Source organism: Eulemur rufifrons, chromosome 2 (genome assembly GCF_041146395.1).
Source record: "Eulemur rufifrons isolate Redbay chromosome 2, OSU_ERuf_1, whole genome shotgun sequence".
NCBI lineage: Eukaryota > Metazoa > Chordata > Mammalia > Primates > Lemuridae > Eulemur > Eulemur rufifrons.
In genome coordinates, this window is record NC_090984.1 from 58,697,127 (window position 1) to 58,713,743 (window position 16,617).

The 16,617-nt window shown below is 45.0% G+C and overlaps 2 protein-coding genes across 3 annotated transcripts; both read left to right on the forward strand.

Annotated features, from left to right (window-relative positions):
• The first annotated feature begins 2,644 nt into the window (after positions 1–2,644).
• METTL17 (methyltransferase like 17) lies at positions 2,645–8,424 on the forward strand. Of its 2 annotated transcripts, none has more exons than XM_069462963.1 (14): positions 2,645–2,727; positions 2,881–3,034; positions 3,140–3,277; positions 4,173–4,254; positions 4,515–4,596; positions 4,902–4,975; positions 5,447–5,541; positions 5,918–5,988; positions 6,182–6,289; positions 6,562–6,630; positions 7,296–7,346; positions 7,600–7,692; positions 7,922–8,106; positions 8,181–8,424. In XM_069462963.1, the coding sequence occupies exons 1-14, from the start codon at positions 2,647–2,649 to the stop codon at positions 8,284–8,286; spliced, it is 1,389 nt and encodes a 462-aa protein (XP_069319064.1). In that variant the 5' UTR covers positions 2,645–2,646; the 3' UTR covers positions 8,287–8,424. The 2 variants fall into 2 exon arrangements, with proteins under 2 accessions (XP_069319064.1, XP_069319072.1); XM_069462971.1 differs by having other exon boundaries at positions 2,881–3,038; positions 3,144–3,277; positions 8,181–8,393.
• A 1,255-nt stretch (positions 8,425–9,679) lies between these two features.
• On the forward strand, positions 9,680–11,827 carry SLC39A2 (solute carrier family 39 member 2). Its single transcript, XM_069462985.1, has 4 exons — positions 9,680–9,794; positions 9,987–10,117; positions 10,355–10,402; positions 11,195–11,827. The coding sequence occupies exons 1-4, from the start codon at positions 9,680–9,682 to the stop codon at positions 11,825–11,827; spliced, it is 927 nt and encodes a 308-aa protein (XP_069319086.1).
• The last annotated feature ends 4,790 nt before the right edge of the window (positions 11,828–16,617 follow it).

A 16,617-nucleotide genomic window follows, 5' to 3' on the forward strand; every position in this document is an offset into this window, starting at 1 on the left:
AGAAATGGGCTCATTTATGCTTTTGGTGGGGTTGTGACCTGGTCAAATGATTAGGCCCAGGTCCTCAACCCAGTCTATACTGCTGAATTTTTCCACGCATGGAAACAAAGAGTGGTCACTTTATCAAGATCATCAACAAACATTTATTAAGCATTTTCAATGTACAAAGAATTGTACATTCTTCATCCATAGGGAGGGTAGTGTGGAGGTTTTAGTTTTGTTCTGGTGAACAATGCTTTGGATTAAGAACAAAGCCACACAATTTAGGTCCAAGTCAGCTTTTGAGCTGTTGTTACATTACTGAAGGAAAGAGATAATCTCAATTAGTCCAGTGTCAGAATAGAGGAAGCCACATCTATGTTGGCAGTTTGATAAGAAAAACAGGAGGGACATTCACAGGCACCACCAGATTCTCCTGCTCTTTACTTCTCACTCTCCAGGGCTTAGTCTTAATTGGCCTCAAACTATCCTCAGTTTCAAGTCTGTTTTGGAAGTAAGACATGAATTCAGAATAAAAATAAAAATGTCATCATGTCTTTTCAAATTCCAAAACACATATGATGAGAATAATAGCATAAATTAATTCAGCATTTGCTTTGGGCCAGACATTATCTCATTTAATCCTCACTCCAACAAGTAAGGCAACAACTATTATTATCTCGCTGCTCTAGAATTCAACTTCAGACTGCCAGACTCCAGAGGCCAAGCACTTTATCCCTATGTTCTGCTACCTCCCTGTAACAACAACAACAAAAAAAAAAAAATAGCACCATCAATCTTATGCTACAGCTGACCTATAGTGGCAGGGATATTTTTATTTTGCTAAAACTTGAGCCAGTAATTTAAAGGAAAAGTAAAGTACCACAAGAGATGAAGCTAAGTGTGGCAGTATGAATCAAAATGAAGGGGGTGGGGAAAGCAAACCAAAAAGAAGGTAATCCTACAAAGGGGGAGAACAGTGACAGAAATGTCCTACACACCTCCTCAAGTCTCCTTATAGAATATTCAGATTATAAAAGATCTTCTTTATGAGAATCAAAGCTTAATGACCTAAATGCAGACCAGACATCTAGCTCTCCAACTGATTTGTTCCCCATATTTTATCCCATAATTATCATATTGGGACTCTTAAAATTACAGTAAAGGCAGTACTTCTATCCATCCTGTCACCAGATTTCTATCCCAAGAGGTTAAAGATATACCATAGTTGACTAAAGTGTTTGCTATAGGAATCAAGAGATTACTGCACAGTGAGTTCTTTTTAATGTTACATGTTAATTTAACACTTTTAAACACTTAGCATAATATTCTTAGTTAACCTGCCTTCCAGGTACCAACAATATGTGGTACAGTATATTGTTTAGAGGTGAAGCAGAGACTTAGACTCCCTATATTTAAATCCATTACCTATCAAGTTTTGTGATCTTGGGCATACTTAACCACCTTGAAGCCTCACTTTCCTCAACTGCAAAATAGGGTTAACAACAGAATCTGCCTCATAGGATTGTGGGGACCAAATGAGGTAATATTGTGAAAATAAAACTTAAAAACTGTTGGAACACCAAATACACTAAGCCTTGACAGAGATGTGATTGGGATCTGCCACATAGCATGTAGTTGCAACTTCTGCTTATAGATTAACTCTTTTCCTCATTGTTCCTGTTCTGTAAGTGACTCCCAGAGACCAGAGCTCCTCCCCTTCTAATCACTGACCTTTGTTATAGATTAACTGCCTTCTTTATTGCTATACATAGCTCAGACCAGATGGCGCAAAAGATCCCATGACTATTAGATCTTCAGTGTAGAATGTTAAAAACACCTTTCCCCAAAAGAACCCCACCTCAACTAGATTAGAAGTAAGTGCTAGCCTTGTGTAGAATGTGTTGAAACCCTGTTACGCTTCCCAAACTTCATCTACATTTGGAGCACTGGTTTCCATTCTTTGGACTCTGTGTTCCTAAGTGGCCATACTCAAGCTTTGTGCTCGAATAAACTCATTTTACCATATTTCCTGAATCTTGTTATTTAAGGTTGACAATATTATGTACAAGTTCTTGGCACAGTATCTGACAGTGTTATAGTAACTTACTAAGGGGACCAGTTTAACTTGAAGAGAAACTAACAAATGTAAAAAAAGAAATTAAACCTATTATTGAAACCTAGGTTCAATATTTATTAGACTATTAACTATTAATTTCTGTTATCTTCGGTCCTTTAAATCTAGTTTTTCTCATCCCATCTTAGCGTTACTGCATTCTCCCCTTTTCACACAAAGAAACAATTCAAGGCTCAGAGTTCTCCAGAGAGAAAAGCAGGAAACACAGGTAATCAGTACATCCAAAGAAACAGTTCCACATCCCACGCCGCTCCGCCCCACCCCTAGATTTCCGGCGACCAGGTCGAACACAACCTTTAGGCCACTTCGCATCCCGCTGAATACGTCCGAAAGGCCTCCCAAGTCCCGCCCTCGTACGGTTTCCGCCTCAAGGAGATTTCCATATCAATTGCTTATTGGCTGCTAGCAAACACTCGCTCTTCTCAGTGGCTGATACTGTCGTGCGAAGTCCCGTGACGGACGCTCGCCGCGGCGTTGTGACTGAGCGACACAGGCATGTACATTTCCGTTTCCGGTTCGCCTCCGGAACCATGGAGACCGCGCGTGGACTTGGGCACTTACTGATACTAGGCCGATGGTGCCGCGGCCTTCGAGTAGCTCCCCAGTCCCGGGTGAGTGCCTACTTTCCCTGCTTTCGGAGAGACCCTGGATGTCCAGGGACAGCTCTACTCCGAAGATGAGCGCTCTTGACAGCCCTTGCCCCTAGCGAGTGCCTGCAACCTTCCTTTCTGCCCGGCAATCAGCTTTTCTTTCCTGGCCTGCAGACACTCGCCTCCCTTGTGCCTGGCGTGACCCAGGTAGATAACAAATCCGATTTTCTGGAGAAGAGGCGCCATCGCAAGCACCCTGGCATCTTGCAGCTACCGCACGTGCGACTGCCGCAGGCACTGGCTGACGCTGCGCAGTTACTGCTGCTTGGTGAGTAACGGCGGGAAAAGGAGGCCGGGGTGGGAGAGGGGGGCGGGGGGAGGAAAAATGGGATTCTGCACACAAGTGATTCCGCTTTTCATCTTTGGCTCCTAGAGAGCGCAACAATGCCGGATGTGGAGAAACACGTGCAAGCACTGACCAATTATCTCTGGAGCCGACATTTGCCTGTAGAGCCAGAGGAGCTGCAAAGACGAGCTGTGCAGCTTGAGAAAAAATTTCTGGACAACCCAGGTTGGACTTAAGAGTAACTAAAGAGTAAGCCAGATTGAGTATCAGTGGGAAATGAAGAGTAGGAAATAGTTTACAGGCTCTCAAATAGATACTGCAGTTTATTCAATTTTCTTATAAGATTACTTGTTACAATGATGCCTTACTGAGAAAAGGTAGATTATTCCCGAGATTGCCTTTGGAGTTTAGATAAAGGTCAGAGAGTGCCCCAGTATGCTGTTGAAATCCAGATCTTTGTTTTATTTTGTTTTCCTGCGAGTCCACTGGATTAGGACCTTCTAGGTTTTTATTCAGATGAAATAAAGTCCCTGTATGGCCCCCTGTTCAGTACTGAAAACCCTCTTCAGCGATAGGAGATAAGCATAACTCATCGATTTATTTTCATGATTGTGAGCTCCTTCATATTGTAGACCTGCCTTTTATTCTTCTTGTATTCCCCACATATTCCACAGCGGGGAATTCCTAGCTCAGAGTAGGTGATCAGTAGATACTTGCTCGATAGTACTGAACTAAACACAGTCATCAGACTTAGATTTCAAGCTCTTCTCCTCCCCACAGGAATATTGGCAATTGTCACAATCTTAAATGCTGTTTAAGTGAGGAATGCACAAAATACTCTATCCTTTTTTTTAAATTTTTATCACACTTCCCTTCAATATAAAACAAAACCTGTGGGTTAGGGTTGGTTAAGTTGAATAAACTGCTGTTAGAGACAAAATACTATCTGATACACTCTGGTAATGGTAGGTGTTACTGTTACTCTTACCTGAAGTTTTTCTCTATGTTTGCCATTTCTCCGGTAGGAGTAGGGGAGGACTGGGTGGGCAGTATATTCAAATATTGGATGTGAGCCCTGTTCTCCCTAGGTCCTCACTTCCAGTCCTTATTCTCACCCCAGACTTATCTCAGACAGAGGAGAAACTTCATGAAGCAGTGCTACATGCCCTGCGTAAAACTACCTACCATTGGCAAGAACTGAGGTAAGGGGGACTAGAAAGGATGCAAAAGAAAGAAAAATTGGACTGCAGAAAGAGAGTTGGGAGAGTACAATTACACAGTCAATGTAGTGTTTTAAAAAGCTACCTGGGTTGTTAAGGCTACCCAAGACCCTTCTGTATTGGAGGGTGAGGCCTGGGCTAGAAGAGCCCTTTCCAAAGATGTCATTTCCTGAAAATCTAGAAGGTAATTATGGGATTATGGTTATTTCCCAGTAGGTCTGACACTATGATTTCTATGGCAGCTACAGTGAGGGACTGAGCCTGGTGTATATGGCAGCAAGACTGGATGGTGGCTTTGCAGCAGTCTCCAGAGCATTCCATGAGGTGAAAGTCCCTCAGTTTCCAACCTGAACCCTTTTACCATCAGTTCCCTTATTCATAAAGTAATCTTCTGGGGTCGGGATTCTTAGGACATTGCATATGCATATTTTTAAAGAGGCTATCTTCATACTCTGAAAGGATTCTATGACCAAGAAAAGTTTATTAATAGAATCATTGTTTTAGGAGCTTCCTATTCTCAAAAGACATTCACATCTCACCTTTTCTGTCATAGTCCCCTAATTCATATTTACCAAGGCCCTAAATAAATATCCACTTACCCTACTGTGGGGTGTTGTGTGTTTCTTCAGATCCGGACTCGAATTCCAGAGTTCCAGCCACAAACATTGATGGACTTTGGCTCTGGCACTGGTTCTGTCACCTGGTAAGTAACTTTCTTCATCCTTGCCTTTGTCAATTCTAGCTCTAGAGAGCCATACTTGTACCACTCCAATATCAAGAGACTAGGAAACCAGAGGGAGAATAGGAAAATTGGGAACCTAGAATGTTTCTTCCTCAGATTAGGGAAGACAGAAGGAAGTATATGGATTGGGGCCAGAACTTAAATGTCAAGTGAAAAAAGGCCAATGTTTAGAAAGGTTAAAAAGGAAAGGAATTTAGTATAGGGGATAGGTTTTGCATATCAATCAGAATTTTTTTGCCTACAGATAGTTTTTTGAGTCTGCCTTTTTTTTTTTTTTTAGAAGTTGTAAGTGAAGTAAGAAAATAACATTGTTAGTATTCTATTTTAACATAACACTCGTGTTTTCCCAGGAATGGGGTTGGGAGTAGGTAAGTCTCTTATAGAGATGACTCTCTGTCATGAGAATTGGTCGATTTATATTTTCCATCTTAGGGCTGCTCACAGTACTTGGGGCCAGAGCCTACGTGAATATGTGTGTGTGGACAGCTCAACTGCCATGTTGGGTTTGGCAGAAAAGCTACTGAAAGGTGAGGACAAGCTATAAGGAAGAGCACTTCTAAAGTTGAGGAAGTTAAAGCAATACTAGAAAGGCTGTTTTATTGGAAAATAGAGGAAAGGGCTAAAAATTAATAAGAGTCTGGTCTGCTTCCAATGTTTTGGTAAAGCAGAAGGTGTTAGAGGCCTTTGCTAGGTAGTGGAGGGGTTGTGTAAGGTTAACAGGACTGGAGACCCAATATTCTCCCTGCCCTTTTTAATATTTACTTACGCTCTTGGATCTCACTCTTACCTAGTGTTCTTCTGTATTCTTGGGGCCATGTTTCTTACTTGGATATCTTGTCAATTCATACCTGTGGCTGTTAACTTCCTATACACTCATAGCTACCACATTTCTTTCCTCCACAGGTGGTTCAGAATCTGGGGAGCCTTATGTTCCAGGTGTCTTTCTCAGGCAGTTTCTACCTGTATCACCCAAGGCAAGTGGCAGTGTTTAGAGTATTCTAAATGTGAGATGTAGCAGATGGAAAACTGTGGCCTCAGCCTTGTAACCCAGCATTGAGTACTAGAAGATAAAGAAAAGCCATAGAAGAAATTTAGGGGCTAGGACTTTGTTGTACTCTTGGAATGGGGAGATGTTGAGTCTGTCGTGTCCCTTGTCTTGGTCCCCAGGTACAATTTGATGTGGTGGTATCAGCCTTTTCCTTAAGTGAACTGCCCAGCAAGGCCGCCCGCACTGAGGTAGTTCAAACCTTGTGGCGTAAGACAGGTCATTTCCTGGTGAGTTGAAATCCCTTTTTCCCACATTTCAATTCTTCAAGCAGCTTCATGGATTTCATGTCTTTTTTTTCTCTCATTGTCTTCATTCGTGAACATTTTTGTCATTTATGGTTCTCTTTATCCCTCTTTGAGGGTCTCCATCCCCATCATATCTATAATGCCCATTTCCTTTTGGGCCCCGTATTCCATCTGTGAATGCCGTTACAGAGCTACTGACATTTATGTTTTCATGTAATTCAGGGTTTCTGCTTATTTCCCCCTTTTGTGAACAGGTATTGGTGGAGAATGGAACAAAAGCTGGGCACTGCCTTCTGATGGATGCTAGGGACCTGGTCCTTAAGGTAAGGTTCCTTCTCTTTCCTTCATTCCCCCACCCATCTGTCATCAATTACTGTTACTCCCTTGAAAACTAAAGAGACCATCAGACATTATTAGGAAGGGTGACTCTCAGGAAACTAGGCATATAAAGTCATTGTGATAGGGCAGTGGTTGGCAAATGAGGGCCTGTGGATCAAATCCGACCTGCCACCTGTTTTTGTATCAGCCATGCTTATTCATATCTCTGTTGTCTGTGACGGCTTTCACACTACAGAGTTGAGTAGTTGGGACAGAAACAGATTTTGCCTACTCTCTGGCCCTTGAAAAGAAAATTTCCTGGCCCCAGTCTAGGACACTGCTCAGCCAAGAACCTTGTCACTGTGGCAGAATATGAGCCAGTGTATAATCATAAATTTAATCGTCCTGGAGTGGGATTTTTTTGAGAGTGGAGGTTGCTGACAAGGGAGAGTACCATACTATGTGCCAAGTTCCTGCCTTTCTCTTGCTGTTAAGAGAAAGTTCTTTGTTTAGAGTATTAAAGATGCAGCCAGCTTAACTCAAAGGACATAGTTAATCATTATGAGAGTTGAATGTTAAAGGAGTCCTCAATTTACTGAGTGTAGCAACTGAGTTATAAAAGTAGACCCCTCAGACTCAGCTTTATTTCTTTGATTTCCTGTGATTTCAGGGAAAAGAGAAGTTGCCTTTGGACCCTCGACCTGGTTTTATCTTTGCCCCAGTGAGTATTACTTCTGCCTGTCCCAGCACACATCTGAACTCGGGTGTGGCCAGGAAAAGTGAGAGGGTAAAGCTGAGCCACTCTCCACTCCTTTGTGTGCCTGTCCAGTTCCTGCCTAATGATTCCCCTGGCTCTCCCTACCTCCCACTCCTGTCCTCCCTTCTCTCTGGCCCCACTTGACCCTATCATTCTTAGTTCTTAAATTTTACGAGTGATGACTCTTTTGTCTCACCTCATGTGTTTGTGTTCACAGTGTCCCCATGAACTTCCTTGTCCCCAGTTGACAGCCTCTAAGCCCCTGGCCTGTAGCTTCTCCCAGGCGTATCATCCCATCCCCTTCAGCTGGGTATGTACCTGGGGATGTTGTAGCCGGGAGGAAATAGTTTAGGAAAGCAGGAAGAAAAAGAATCAGAGGTGGGAGGAATTGGAGAATTCATAGAATAGCCTGGAGACTTTACAACCTGCATGTGTATGATTTATACAGTATGAAAAAGAACTGCAGGAATGGGGGAAAGGGTTAAAAAGTTTTTTCCCATATTTTTTTCCTCTAAACGGTCTCTATATCCTTATCTTAGAACAAGAAACCAAAGGAGGAGAAGTTCTCTATGGTGATCCTTGCCCGGGGTTCTCCAGAGGAAGCTAATCGCTGGCCCCGTATCACTCAACCTGTCCTTAAACGGCCTAGACATGTGCATTGTCACCTGTGCTGTCCAGACGGGCATATGCAGCATGCTGTGATCACAGCCCGCCGGCATGGCAGGTACAGGGGATGTGACCAGAATTAGTGGGCGGTGGTGAGAACCTGCAGCCCACATTGACATCTCTTTTCTGTAGGGATTTGTATCGCTGTGCCCGTGCCAGCTCCTGGGGAGATCTTTTACCCGTGATCACTCCGTCTGAGTTTCCTCCGTGCCCTGCTCAAGATCCCCCTGAGAACTGACAAGGATATGTAAATAAGTATTTCGTCTACGAAGCCTGCCAAGGCTGAAGCTACCTGGTATCCAGGATGGGAATGGTTGTACCCCCAAATGTCTGTGTTTTTTTGAGCTCTTAATAAAACATTTTTAAAAGAATGGAAGTGGATTTTGTGATTCTTAAAAGGTCTAGGGGGTCAGTTTTCCTGGCCTATTGTCCTGTAAAGAAGAAAATCCTCAGATTTTCAATGTCAAGCTTCCCAAATAAATCTCAAGCTCACCCTCTCCTATAAGACTATTGCTTCTACCAGAGACCAGGACATCCCCAGGAAGATAATTGGATAGTGGGGAAAGCCGGCCCCAGCTGTCTGAGAACTGGCTCAACAGGTCTCTGGATTGTTATATGGGCCACCTGAATAGGAGAACCAGCAGCTGCCTCGCCCCTGTTTTTTTCTCTCTACTTCCCTTCCATCTTTCCCAGGGTCCCTCAGCTACCCTGGAGTTTGCCCCATACATTTCCCTTGAGAGTTGATCCCCATTAGGACCAAATCTTCCATCTCCACTCCTATATATTCAGGTAGGATCCTTCCATTTACTGGGTTCATCTCTGATTTCCCCTAGGCCCTGCTGTTTAAAGGGCCAGAGCAACTGTCTTAAAAATGCCTCTCCCATAGTTCTTATCAGGAAACAAGCACCGTCAGAGTTGTGACAGTATCAGTGTTGTAATACCAGAAGTCTCAGCTCCCCACTAGACATTTCCATGCCTGGAGCTATTTTTCTGGGATTACAGGAAAGGGGAATCCCCTCTCCTACTAGTTCTCAGAGTGGCAGCAGCGCCACTCTCAGCCCCACCTCTTTACCTCCAGGTGGCCCCAAATGCTCTGTGAAAGGGCCTGGTTCGGGTATCAGCATTGCAACCTATAAGACTTGGGGTGGGCTGGAGAGGGTATGGAAGGCTTAGATCAAATGTCCTGAGTGAGGCAGGACCAGATTGTCCCCAACACAAAATAGCTGGGAAGTAGCTACCATAAACTCCTATTTTGGATTAGACCAACCCCAGGCATGAACTAAGACTATATTCCATAGTCCTTAGATTAGTCATCACATTGAAGAGAATACAGCACTGAGCTGTGCCTGGCAGGGAGTCTGGAGTTTCTGGTTTCCAAGCTCAAGAAGGCGTGAGCCAGGGGAGGGGCCTCCATGTAAGGGGAGGACGGGAAGCTGGGGCAGGGCCCAAGTCAGCTATGCAATGCTGCACTGCGCAAGTGGAGGCAACACAGAACAGAAAAAGGATACCAGCAGTCTCCTGAAACTCGAGAGCGGATACTCCAGCTTTGACCACCTTAGATACCACTCCTGCTCCAAAGATTCTAAGTCCATTTGCCATTGTGAGGCCCCTGCTTATCCTGCATCCGAGAGATGGAGCCACTACTAGGAGTAAAAATTGGCTGCCTGTTTGCTCTGCTGACTGTCACTTTAGGCAGTGGCCTTGTTCCCATCTGCTTCAAATGGTTCCGGATTGAAGCAGCCACAGGTACAGATAGACCTGCCCCATCTTTGTTCCGTAACCTGAGTCTCACCTCAACCCTATCCTTATACCTTGCTCTGATTCCTTATACCTTGCATCATCACCAAGATCAGGATAATGGTTGCTGCGTATTACTCTTTACTCACCTTTGTCTATCTCCTCATTGCCAACTGGGTTGTAACTTATGCTTTTTATTAGGTCGTCACCGCCGGGTCCTCAGCCTCCTGGGCTGCACTTCTGCTGGTGTTTTCCTGGGAGCAGGGCTCATGCACATGACCGCTGAAGCCCTGGAGGAAATTGAATCAGAGTTCCAGAAGTTTATGGTGCAGGTGAGCGGCATAGATGCTGAGCTGCAGGGCTGTGAGCCCAGAAGGATAAACAGAACCAGGAAAGAAAGTGGGGGAAATGATGGAGCAAAGGATGTGGGTGGAAAGGACAGAAGGCAACATCTCTTTGTGGAATGATGAAAGCAAGTCACATTGGGCTTTAAGGAAAGTGGTATTGCTAAGAAGACAGGAAGCTGAGCTGCTCCATTCCCCATCTAATTTCTGCTTCTTTCTCCCTAGAACAGGACAGAAAGTGAGGGAAATTCTTCTGATGTTGACTCAGCTTATGTAAGTATCTCCCACCAGCCCCTATCTGGAAGGTGAGGAGATCCAGAGTCCTTTTATCCCCAGGGCCTTTTGAGAGGAGTATGTGAGGAATACCAAGAATCTCTTCTCCCCAGCTCAGACATTGTAGAGGAAAAGAGGAGCCAACCCAATCCTTTTGGGTTTATGAAACCCCAGAAAAAACTCTCGCTTTACTCTTTCGTTTCCCTAGACCCTCTGATGTGCTTCACATCATTTCCCCGTATTTATTTATTTATTTATTTATTTCTGAGACAGAGTCTTAGTCTGCTGCCCAGGCTAGAGTACCATGGCGTCAACCTAGCACACAGCAACCTCAAACTCCTATGCTCAAGTGATCCTCCTGCCTCAGCCTCCCGAGTAGCTGGGACTACAGGTGCCACCATGCCCAGCTAATATTTTCTATATATTTTTAGTTGTCCAGATAATTTCTTTCTATTTTTAGTAGAGACGGGGGTCTCGCTCTTGCTCAGGCTGGTCTCGAACTCCTGACCTCAAACGATCCACCCGCCTCGGCCTTCCAGAGTGCTAAGATTACAGGGATGAGCCACCACGCCCGGCTGTTTCCTCGTATTTCTAACTCTTTTGGTATTGTATCCTTTAGTCCCTCTGGCATTCTTGTTGTTGCATGTGCACATCTCTTGGCTTCATTCACCCACCCTTTTTAAAGTTCTGCTGCCACGTTTTCCCATTCTCTTCAATCTCTCAACCCCTCATCCGTCCAGCGTACTGTCTTCCCTTCCCTTCCCATTTCACAGCCCCTCTTTCTGTTCCTAGATGGAGTATCCCTATGGAGAGCTCATCATCTCCCTGGGATTCTTCGTTGTCTTCTTTTTGGAGTCACTGGCATTGCAGTGCTGCCCTGGGGCTGCTGGAGGATCAACGGTGCAGGAGGAACAATGGAGTGGGACTCATGTCTTGGAACTCCACAGCCATGGCCCTCTCCCCTCGCCTTCACGGAGTCCCCTCCGAGCCCTCATCCTCTTGCTGTCACTCTCCTTTCACTCAGTGTTTGAAGGTCTAGCTGTAGGGCTGCAGCCAACAGTAGCAGCCACCCTGCAGCTCTGTCTTGCTGTCCTGGCTCATAAGGTGCTCGTAGTGTTTGGTGTAGGACTGCGGCTGGTACAGATAGGCACTGGATCACGATGGGCGGTGATCTCCATATTGTCCTTAGCTCTCATGTCTCCTGTGGGCCTAGCCTTTGGGCTGGCTGTGGTTGGAGGGGACCCGGAAGGGGGGCAGGGCTTAGCCCAGGCCATGTTAGAGGGTGTGGCAGCTGGCACCTTCCTGTATGTCACCTTCCTAGAAATTCTGCCCCGGGAGCTAGCTGGTCCTGCGGCCCCTCTGGCCAAATGGGGCTGTGTAGCTGCTGGTTTTGCCTTTATGGCTACTATTGCCTTGTGGGCCTGAGAGACTCCTGGCTTTTCTGATGGGCCTATTCAGGATGATCTCCCTACCCCTAGGAGAGACCTCCCAACTGGCTTTGGCCCTTGGACATTTCTTCACTGAGACTAAATGTCATTGACTAGGCACCATCTCCATGGACTGGATCCCAGCTGTTCCTTACATGAGATCCCATTTCTCACCCAGAAGCGGAAAAGGAATGTTTTGGTTGAGTGCCTATTAATTGGAGAATTGGTATAGAGACCACTCCAAAGTTGATTCTTGTCCCATTTATACTACTGTGTGTAATAAAATGTTCATTTTGCCTTTCCTCTTTAGCTATATTCTATTTCATTGCTCCTGGTTGCCTAGAAGCTGCCTGGTGCAGGAAGTAGTGGAGTGGGGAATGGGAAGAATGAATATTGGATGTAGTATTTTCTTCTGGAATTAGGGCTTCTAGCCATTCTGTCAGTTGCCAACCACATCCCCAGACATGGGAGCTTTGCTGAAATTCCAGCAAACCCCTCCCACCTTAGCCCCAGAAGTTAGGAAAATGAGCCAGAGTTCCCAGCATTTAAAGAGAAAGAAGTTTAAAAACAGAAACCTTGAAGATTGGTCATTTTCCTACACTAACCACCCACCCTACTCCCAGTACCTATGGTAAGCCACCCACAACATACCCAACAGGCTCTTGAGATAACCTAAATGGAGCCTATTTCCATCACGTTCCTGTTTTTCATACTGAGCCCTGTGTAGCTTTGGGGATACTATTGCTCTTCTTTGAGCCCTCTACCTCCTTCCGGGTGCCTTGTGCTGAGGGATTAAAAAGCTGTGTGTTTGGACAGGGAGAAAGGTGCCAGATAAATGCCTGGGGTGATTATTTGGCTCTGCCAGGACTTAGTAGCTTTCCTTCTGCCTGCCCTACAAATTGTCTTTCAGTTTGAGTAACCCTTATAGTGTGTTGCTTCTCTTAAAAACTGCTAAGGACAAATACAAAAGCAGGTTATCTGGAATTGAGGAGGAACAGGATGACTGTTGCCTGGCCCCCAAGCCATGAGATCAAGGAATATCTCAGACTTAGTGGAGAAATGGAGGAAGAGAAAGTGTGCCCTGTGAGCTCTATGACCCTCACCAGTTTGCCCCTTCTAGTATTTTCAGTGTGGAAGCCCAAGTAGCCTTAACACAGACAGACAAGATCTCCTGCATTTCATTCTTGTCTTTGTCTCCTGTCCATGCTGTTCCCCTCCCTACAAAGTAAGAAATACTAGCCTCCTCACAAGCCCAGTTTACACACCCAGGAATCAGTGAGAAGGCAAGTTTAGGCCAAAATGATGGATAGATAGATATATAGACATGTCTAACACAGGAAATAATTTGTTTGAAGCACCATCCTGTTGTGTTTTCCGTTCGGTATTAAATACAGTAATGTAATATACTCAGAACAGTGTTTAGTTGTAGTAATAATACAGTTTCTACATTGAGCACCTGCTACATGCCAGGTACTGTGCTACTGCCTTCACATACATTATTGTACCTTCACAACCTTGACGGGTAAGATATTATCCCCCTAGTAAGTCTAGGGAAACTGGCATTCAGAAAAGTTAAATAATTTGGTCACATAGCTAGCTGGGCTTCAAGCCCATGTTTCTATGACTTTAAGAAAAGCTCAATATATAGATTCTCTTCTCTTTCCTTACCTTTACCTGACCAGCCCCTCCCATCTCCCCAACCTATATGTTAGGATCCCAGAAGAAAGCAGATAGTACATTGGATAATTGAGGCAAGATTAATAAAGGGAGTATTTAGTAAGATGTGGGTGGGATTTGAACAGAGAAATAAATGATGGTGGAATACCCTGGGGCTGAGTAACAACAACGCTGTTACCTAGGCTGAAAAGAAATCAGCACTATCAGAAACGAGAGAGGGCCATCCAATAAGAGCTGTGGCCTTTGGTAGAGGGATGCAACCAACCTGCAGGGACCCAATAAGGAAGGACCAGGGGAAAAACTCGCTCTCCTACTATTTGATGTACTGCCAATGTCTCATAATGGGGGAACCCAAACAGAAGGCAGAACATAAAAATGTCTGTTGGTGCATCGCAGGGAGATCATCCTCATGGGGCACAAAGCATAACAAACAGATCTAGAGGGGCAAGCAGAAGATGCCCCATATACCATCCATTCTCTACTATTTTCAACTGAAGTGATTTTGCCAGAAGTTTGGAAGGGACACGATTGTAGAGAAGCTAGAGAGCCTATTTCTAGTACACAGAATCTGTATGGCTATAGAAAGGAGACTTAAGGAGACGTATGTTAGACTGTCAGGGCTCTTGACCATGTTCTGGGCCACTGATGCTGTCAGCATTTGAGGTAAATGAGGCAGAGGCTGGGATATTTGCAGCATGGGTAAGTCATGCACTTCTGCCTTTTACTATCCCAGGAGCCCTTGCATTCCCCTTTAGCCTCCTCTGCATTCAGCCATCAAGGCTTTCTTTCCTTCCCCAGGCCATTTCCTTTCCTTTTCCCAAAATTCTTACCAACCAGGACCAAAACCATCTTTAGTTTGAACCATATTGTATCAAGAGCTGGAATAAAGCTAGAGAATTGCTCCATATAGATAATATCAGGGGAGAAGATCAGGACCAGGAAAAGGAGATAATCTCTGATCATTTTCAACAGATATAAATTCCCAGCAAAGAGCCAGAAAAGACTATAAGGCAGCAGAAGATGAATGTGATTTCTGAAGGGGATTGAGACAAGAAGGCCACAATAAGAACCACAGGACAGGAGGGAGAGCTGAGATAGTTGCGGCATGACGACTAGAAACCAGATCCAGGAGTAAGCCTTGGTTCACTCAGCCCTAAGAGATAGGCTGTAACAGATGATAGCTGGAAAGAAGAGAGCTGAAAAATAAAAATAGGAGGGAAGATGTGCAGGATGAGAGAAGGGATGAGGGGAAGCTAGCTGGAATAGTAAGGAGAGAAGTCTTGTGGGACAATTTTCAAGTCTCCCCAGTCCCTGTCCCTCTTCCACACTCCTCATTTTCCACCCCAAAATACCCCATGTATTTTGTATACACATAAACAGGAGGAAAACAAGAACGAGGCCTCGAACCACCCTCCTTCCTATAGCCAGCTTTCCATTTCTGCCACCAATAAATTTTTCTCCGAAATATCCCTTTGGAATTCCCTCACCTTTCTTTCACTTTCAAGCTGAGGGTTTGATTTGGATATTGCAGTTACAGGATGACAATTTGTGAAGAAAGAAAGATGAGATACCAGAATTCAGGGAACATGCAGGAGCGGGGTGGGAGGTCAGTAAGGAACAAGACACATCCAGGAACAAAACCCTGTCCCTGAAGGCCAATTTTGGAGTGCCTTGCCACCTTCACCACAGGAAACAGTCCCTTGCTCCGGGCTCTGGTCTGATAGGATACAAGGAATAGCTGCCAGAGTTTGAGCGGGTTGGCATGTGTGAGTGTGGTCCTCCACTGCCCTGAGGGGGAGTCCGTTGCCACTAGCAAAGGTGAAGCGAGAGGGGTGCAGAGAGGAATGCGGCCCCCAGGCACCATCCCTCAGTCTGTGGGAATGCTTACAAAATGCCAGTTGTAGATAGTTTTGAAATTTTGATTGTGTTCTGAGTTACTGTCTTAAGATTTGCTGGATATCAAATACAGAATGCATTCTACTTTTAGTGTATACTTATCCAATTTGGGGGAAATTCTGATGTTAGTGAGGAGAGAGGGTATAAACAAATCCCATTGCTCTAGGCACCATTTACCCTCACCACGCCTCTGGCCTCTACTCAGAACTGACTCTCACTTTCTAGTTAATCCTAAAAACTCTAGAAATCTCCCACTCCGGCATTTTCCCTAACCATTGAAGTATTCTCTAATGTCTAACACCTATCCCTCCTGCTGCAGTTTCCCTGTTTTGTGTGTACCTTCAGAGACTTGCCCTTTAAAATCTCTTCATGAGATCCAGAATTTTCAAGCTGAAACCATAAGGCTCTTTTCACTCTGTTCTTCTAGTTTTATTCTCTTTCCCATTGAATCTTCTCTTAACTATCTTGGGCTTCTGTCCCCAAAGTCTGGGAAATACATTCCTTGAGAGTGAGGGGAAGAGAGAAACAGGAGTCCTAAGCCTAAAACAGAGACAAAAAGTAGGGAGTTTGTGGTTCGGCTTCTATAAAATCACCACACCTCTCCTCAGAGCCTCTGAGGTCTGGTCTTGAGAATGGACAGGAGCAGCCGGCAACGCTATCGGGACCTCCCCATACAGCCACTGCATAGAACCACAAAGGACAACCGGGTTGTAGGACTGGGGAATCTTAGGAAGGGACCCGAGAACTGGGGAAAGTTATTAAGCACCATGCCGGCCACAGGGGGGCACTGTGTTGCCATGGGCTGGACTAGAACATTAGGACCAACAAAGGAGGGAGGTCGGTCAAGGACAGCAAACCCCACTCCACCCCCACTGGCTCCCAGCAGAGAGCATCTTTCCCTCTACCTACCTGCTAGGTTTCTTATACAGACACATCTACGGGAGAGACACATACAGTCACCACCCATTTCACACACCTACCTACGTGACAGATATACACACACACGCTTGCATACGTACACGTAAAGGTAATTTGCTCCCATTCCTGGAGATTGCCCTGCTGACAGTATTTCTATATAGGCAGATGTGCAGAAAACACCTGCCTTCCCTTCCATGATGCACAGCAGCAGCTATAGCCAGTAAAGGCTGATGCTGGTTGTAGTTTTTTGTCTTTTCCTCATGTTTTGCCTAGGAGCTAGATGGCCCCAATGATTCC

Coding starts and splice junctions, on each gene's coding strand:
- METTL17 (XM_069462963.1), top strand. CDS start 2,647: ATGGAGACCGCGCGTGGACTTGGGCACTTACTGATACTAGGCCGATGG. Junction 4,976..5,446: donor GGCACTGGTTCTGTCACCTG/GTAAGTAACTTT, acceptor TTTCCATCTTAG/GGCTGCTCACAGTACTTGGG. Junction 5,989..6,181: donor TTCTACCTGTATCACCCAAG/GCAAGTGGCAGT, acceptor CTTGGTCCCCAG/GTACAATTTGATGTGGTGGT.
- SLC39A2 (XM_069462985.1), top strand. CDS start 9,680: ATGGAGCCACTACTAGGAGTAAAAATTGGCTGCCTGTTTGCTCTGCTG. Junction 9,795..9,986: donor CCGGATTGAAGCAGCCACAG/GTACAGATAGAC, acceptor GCTTTTTATTAG/GTCGTCACCGCCGGGTCCTC. Junction 10,403..11,194: donor CTGATGTTGACTCAGCTTAT/GTAAGTATCTCC, acceptor TTCTGTTCCTAG/ATGGAGTATCCCTATGGAGA.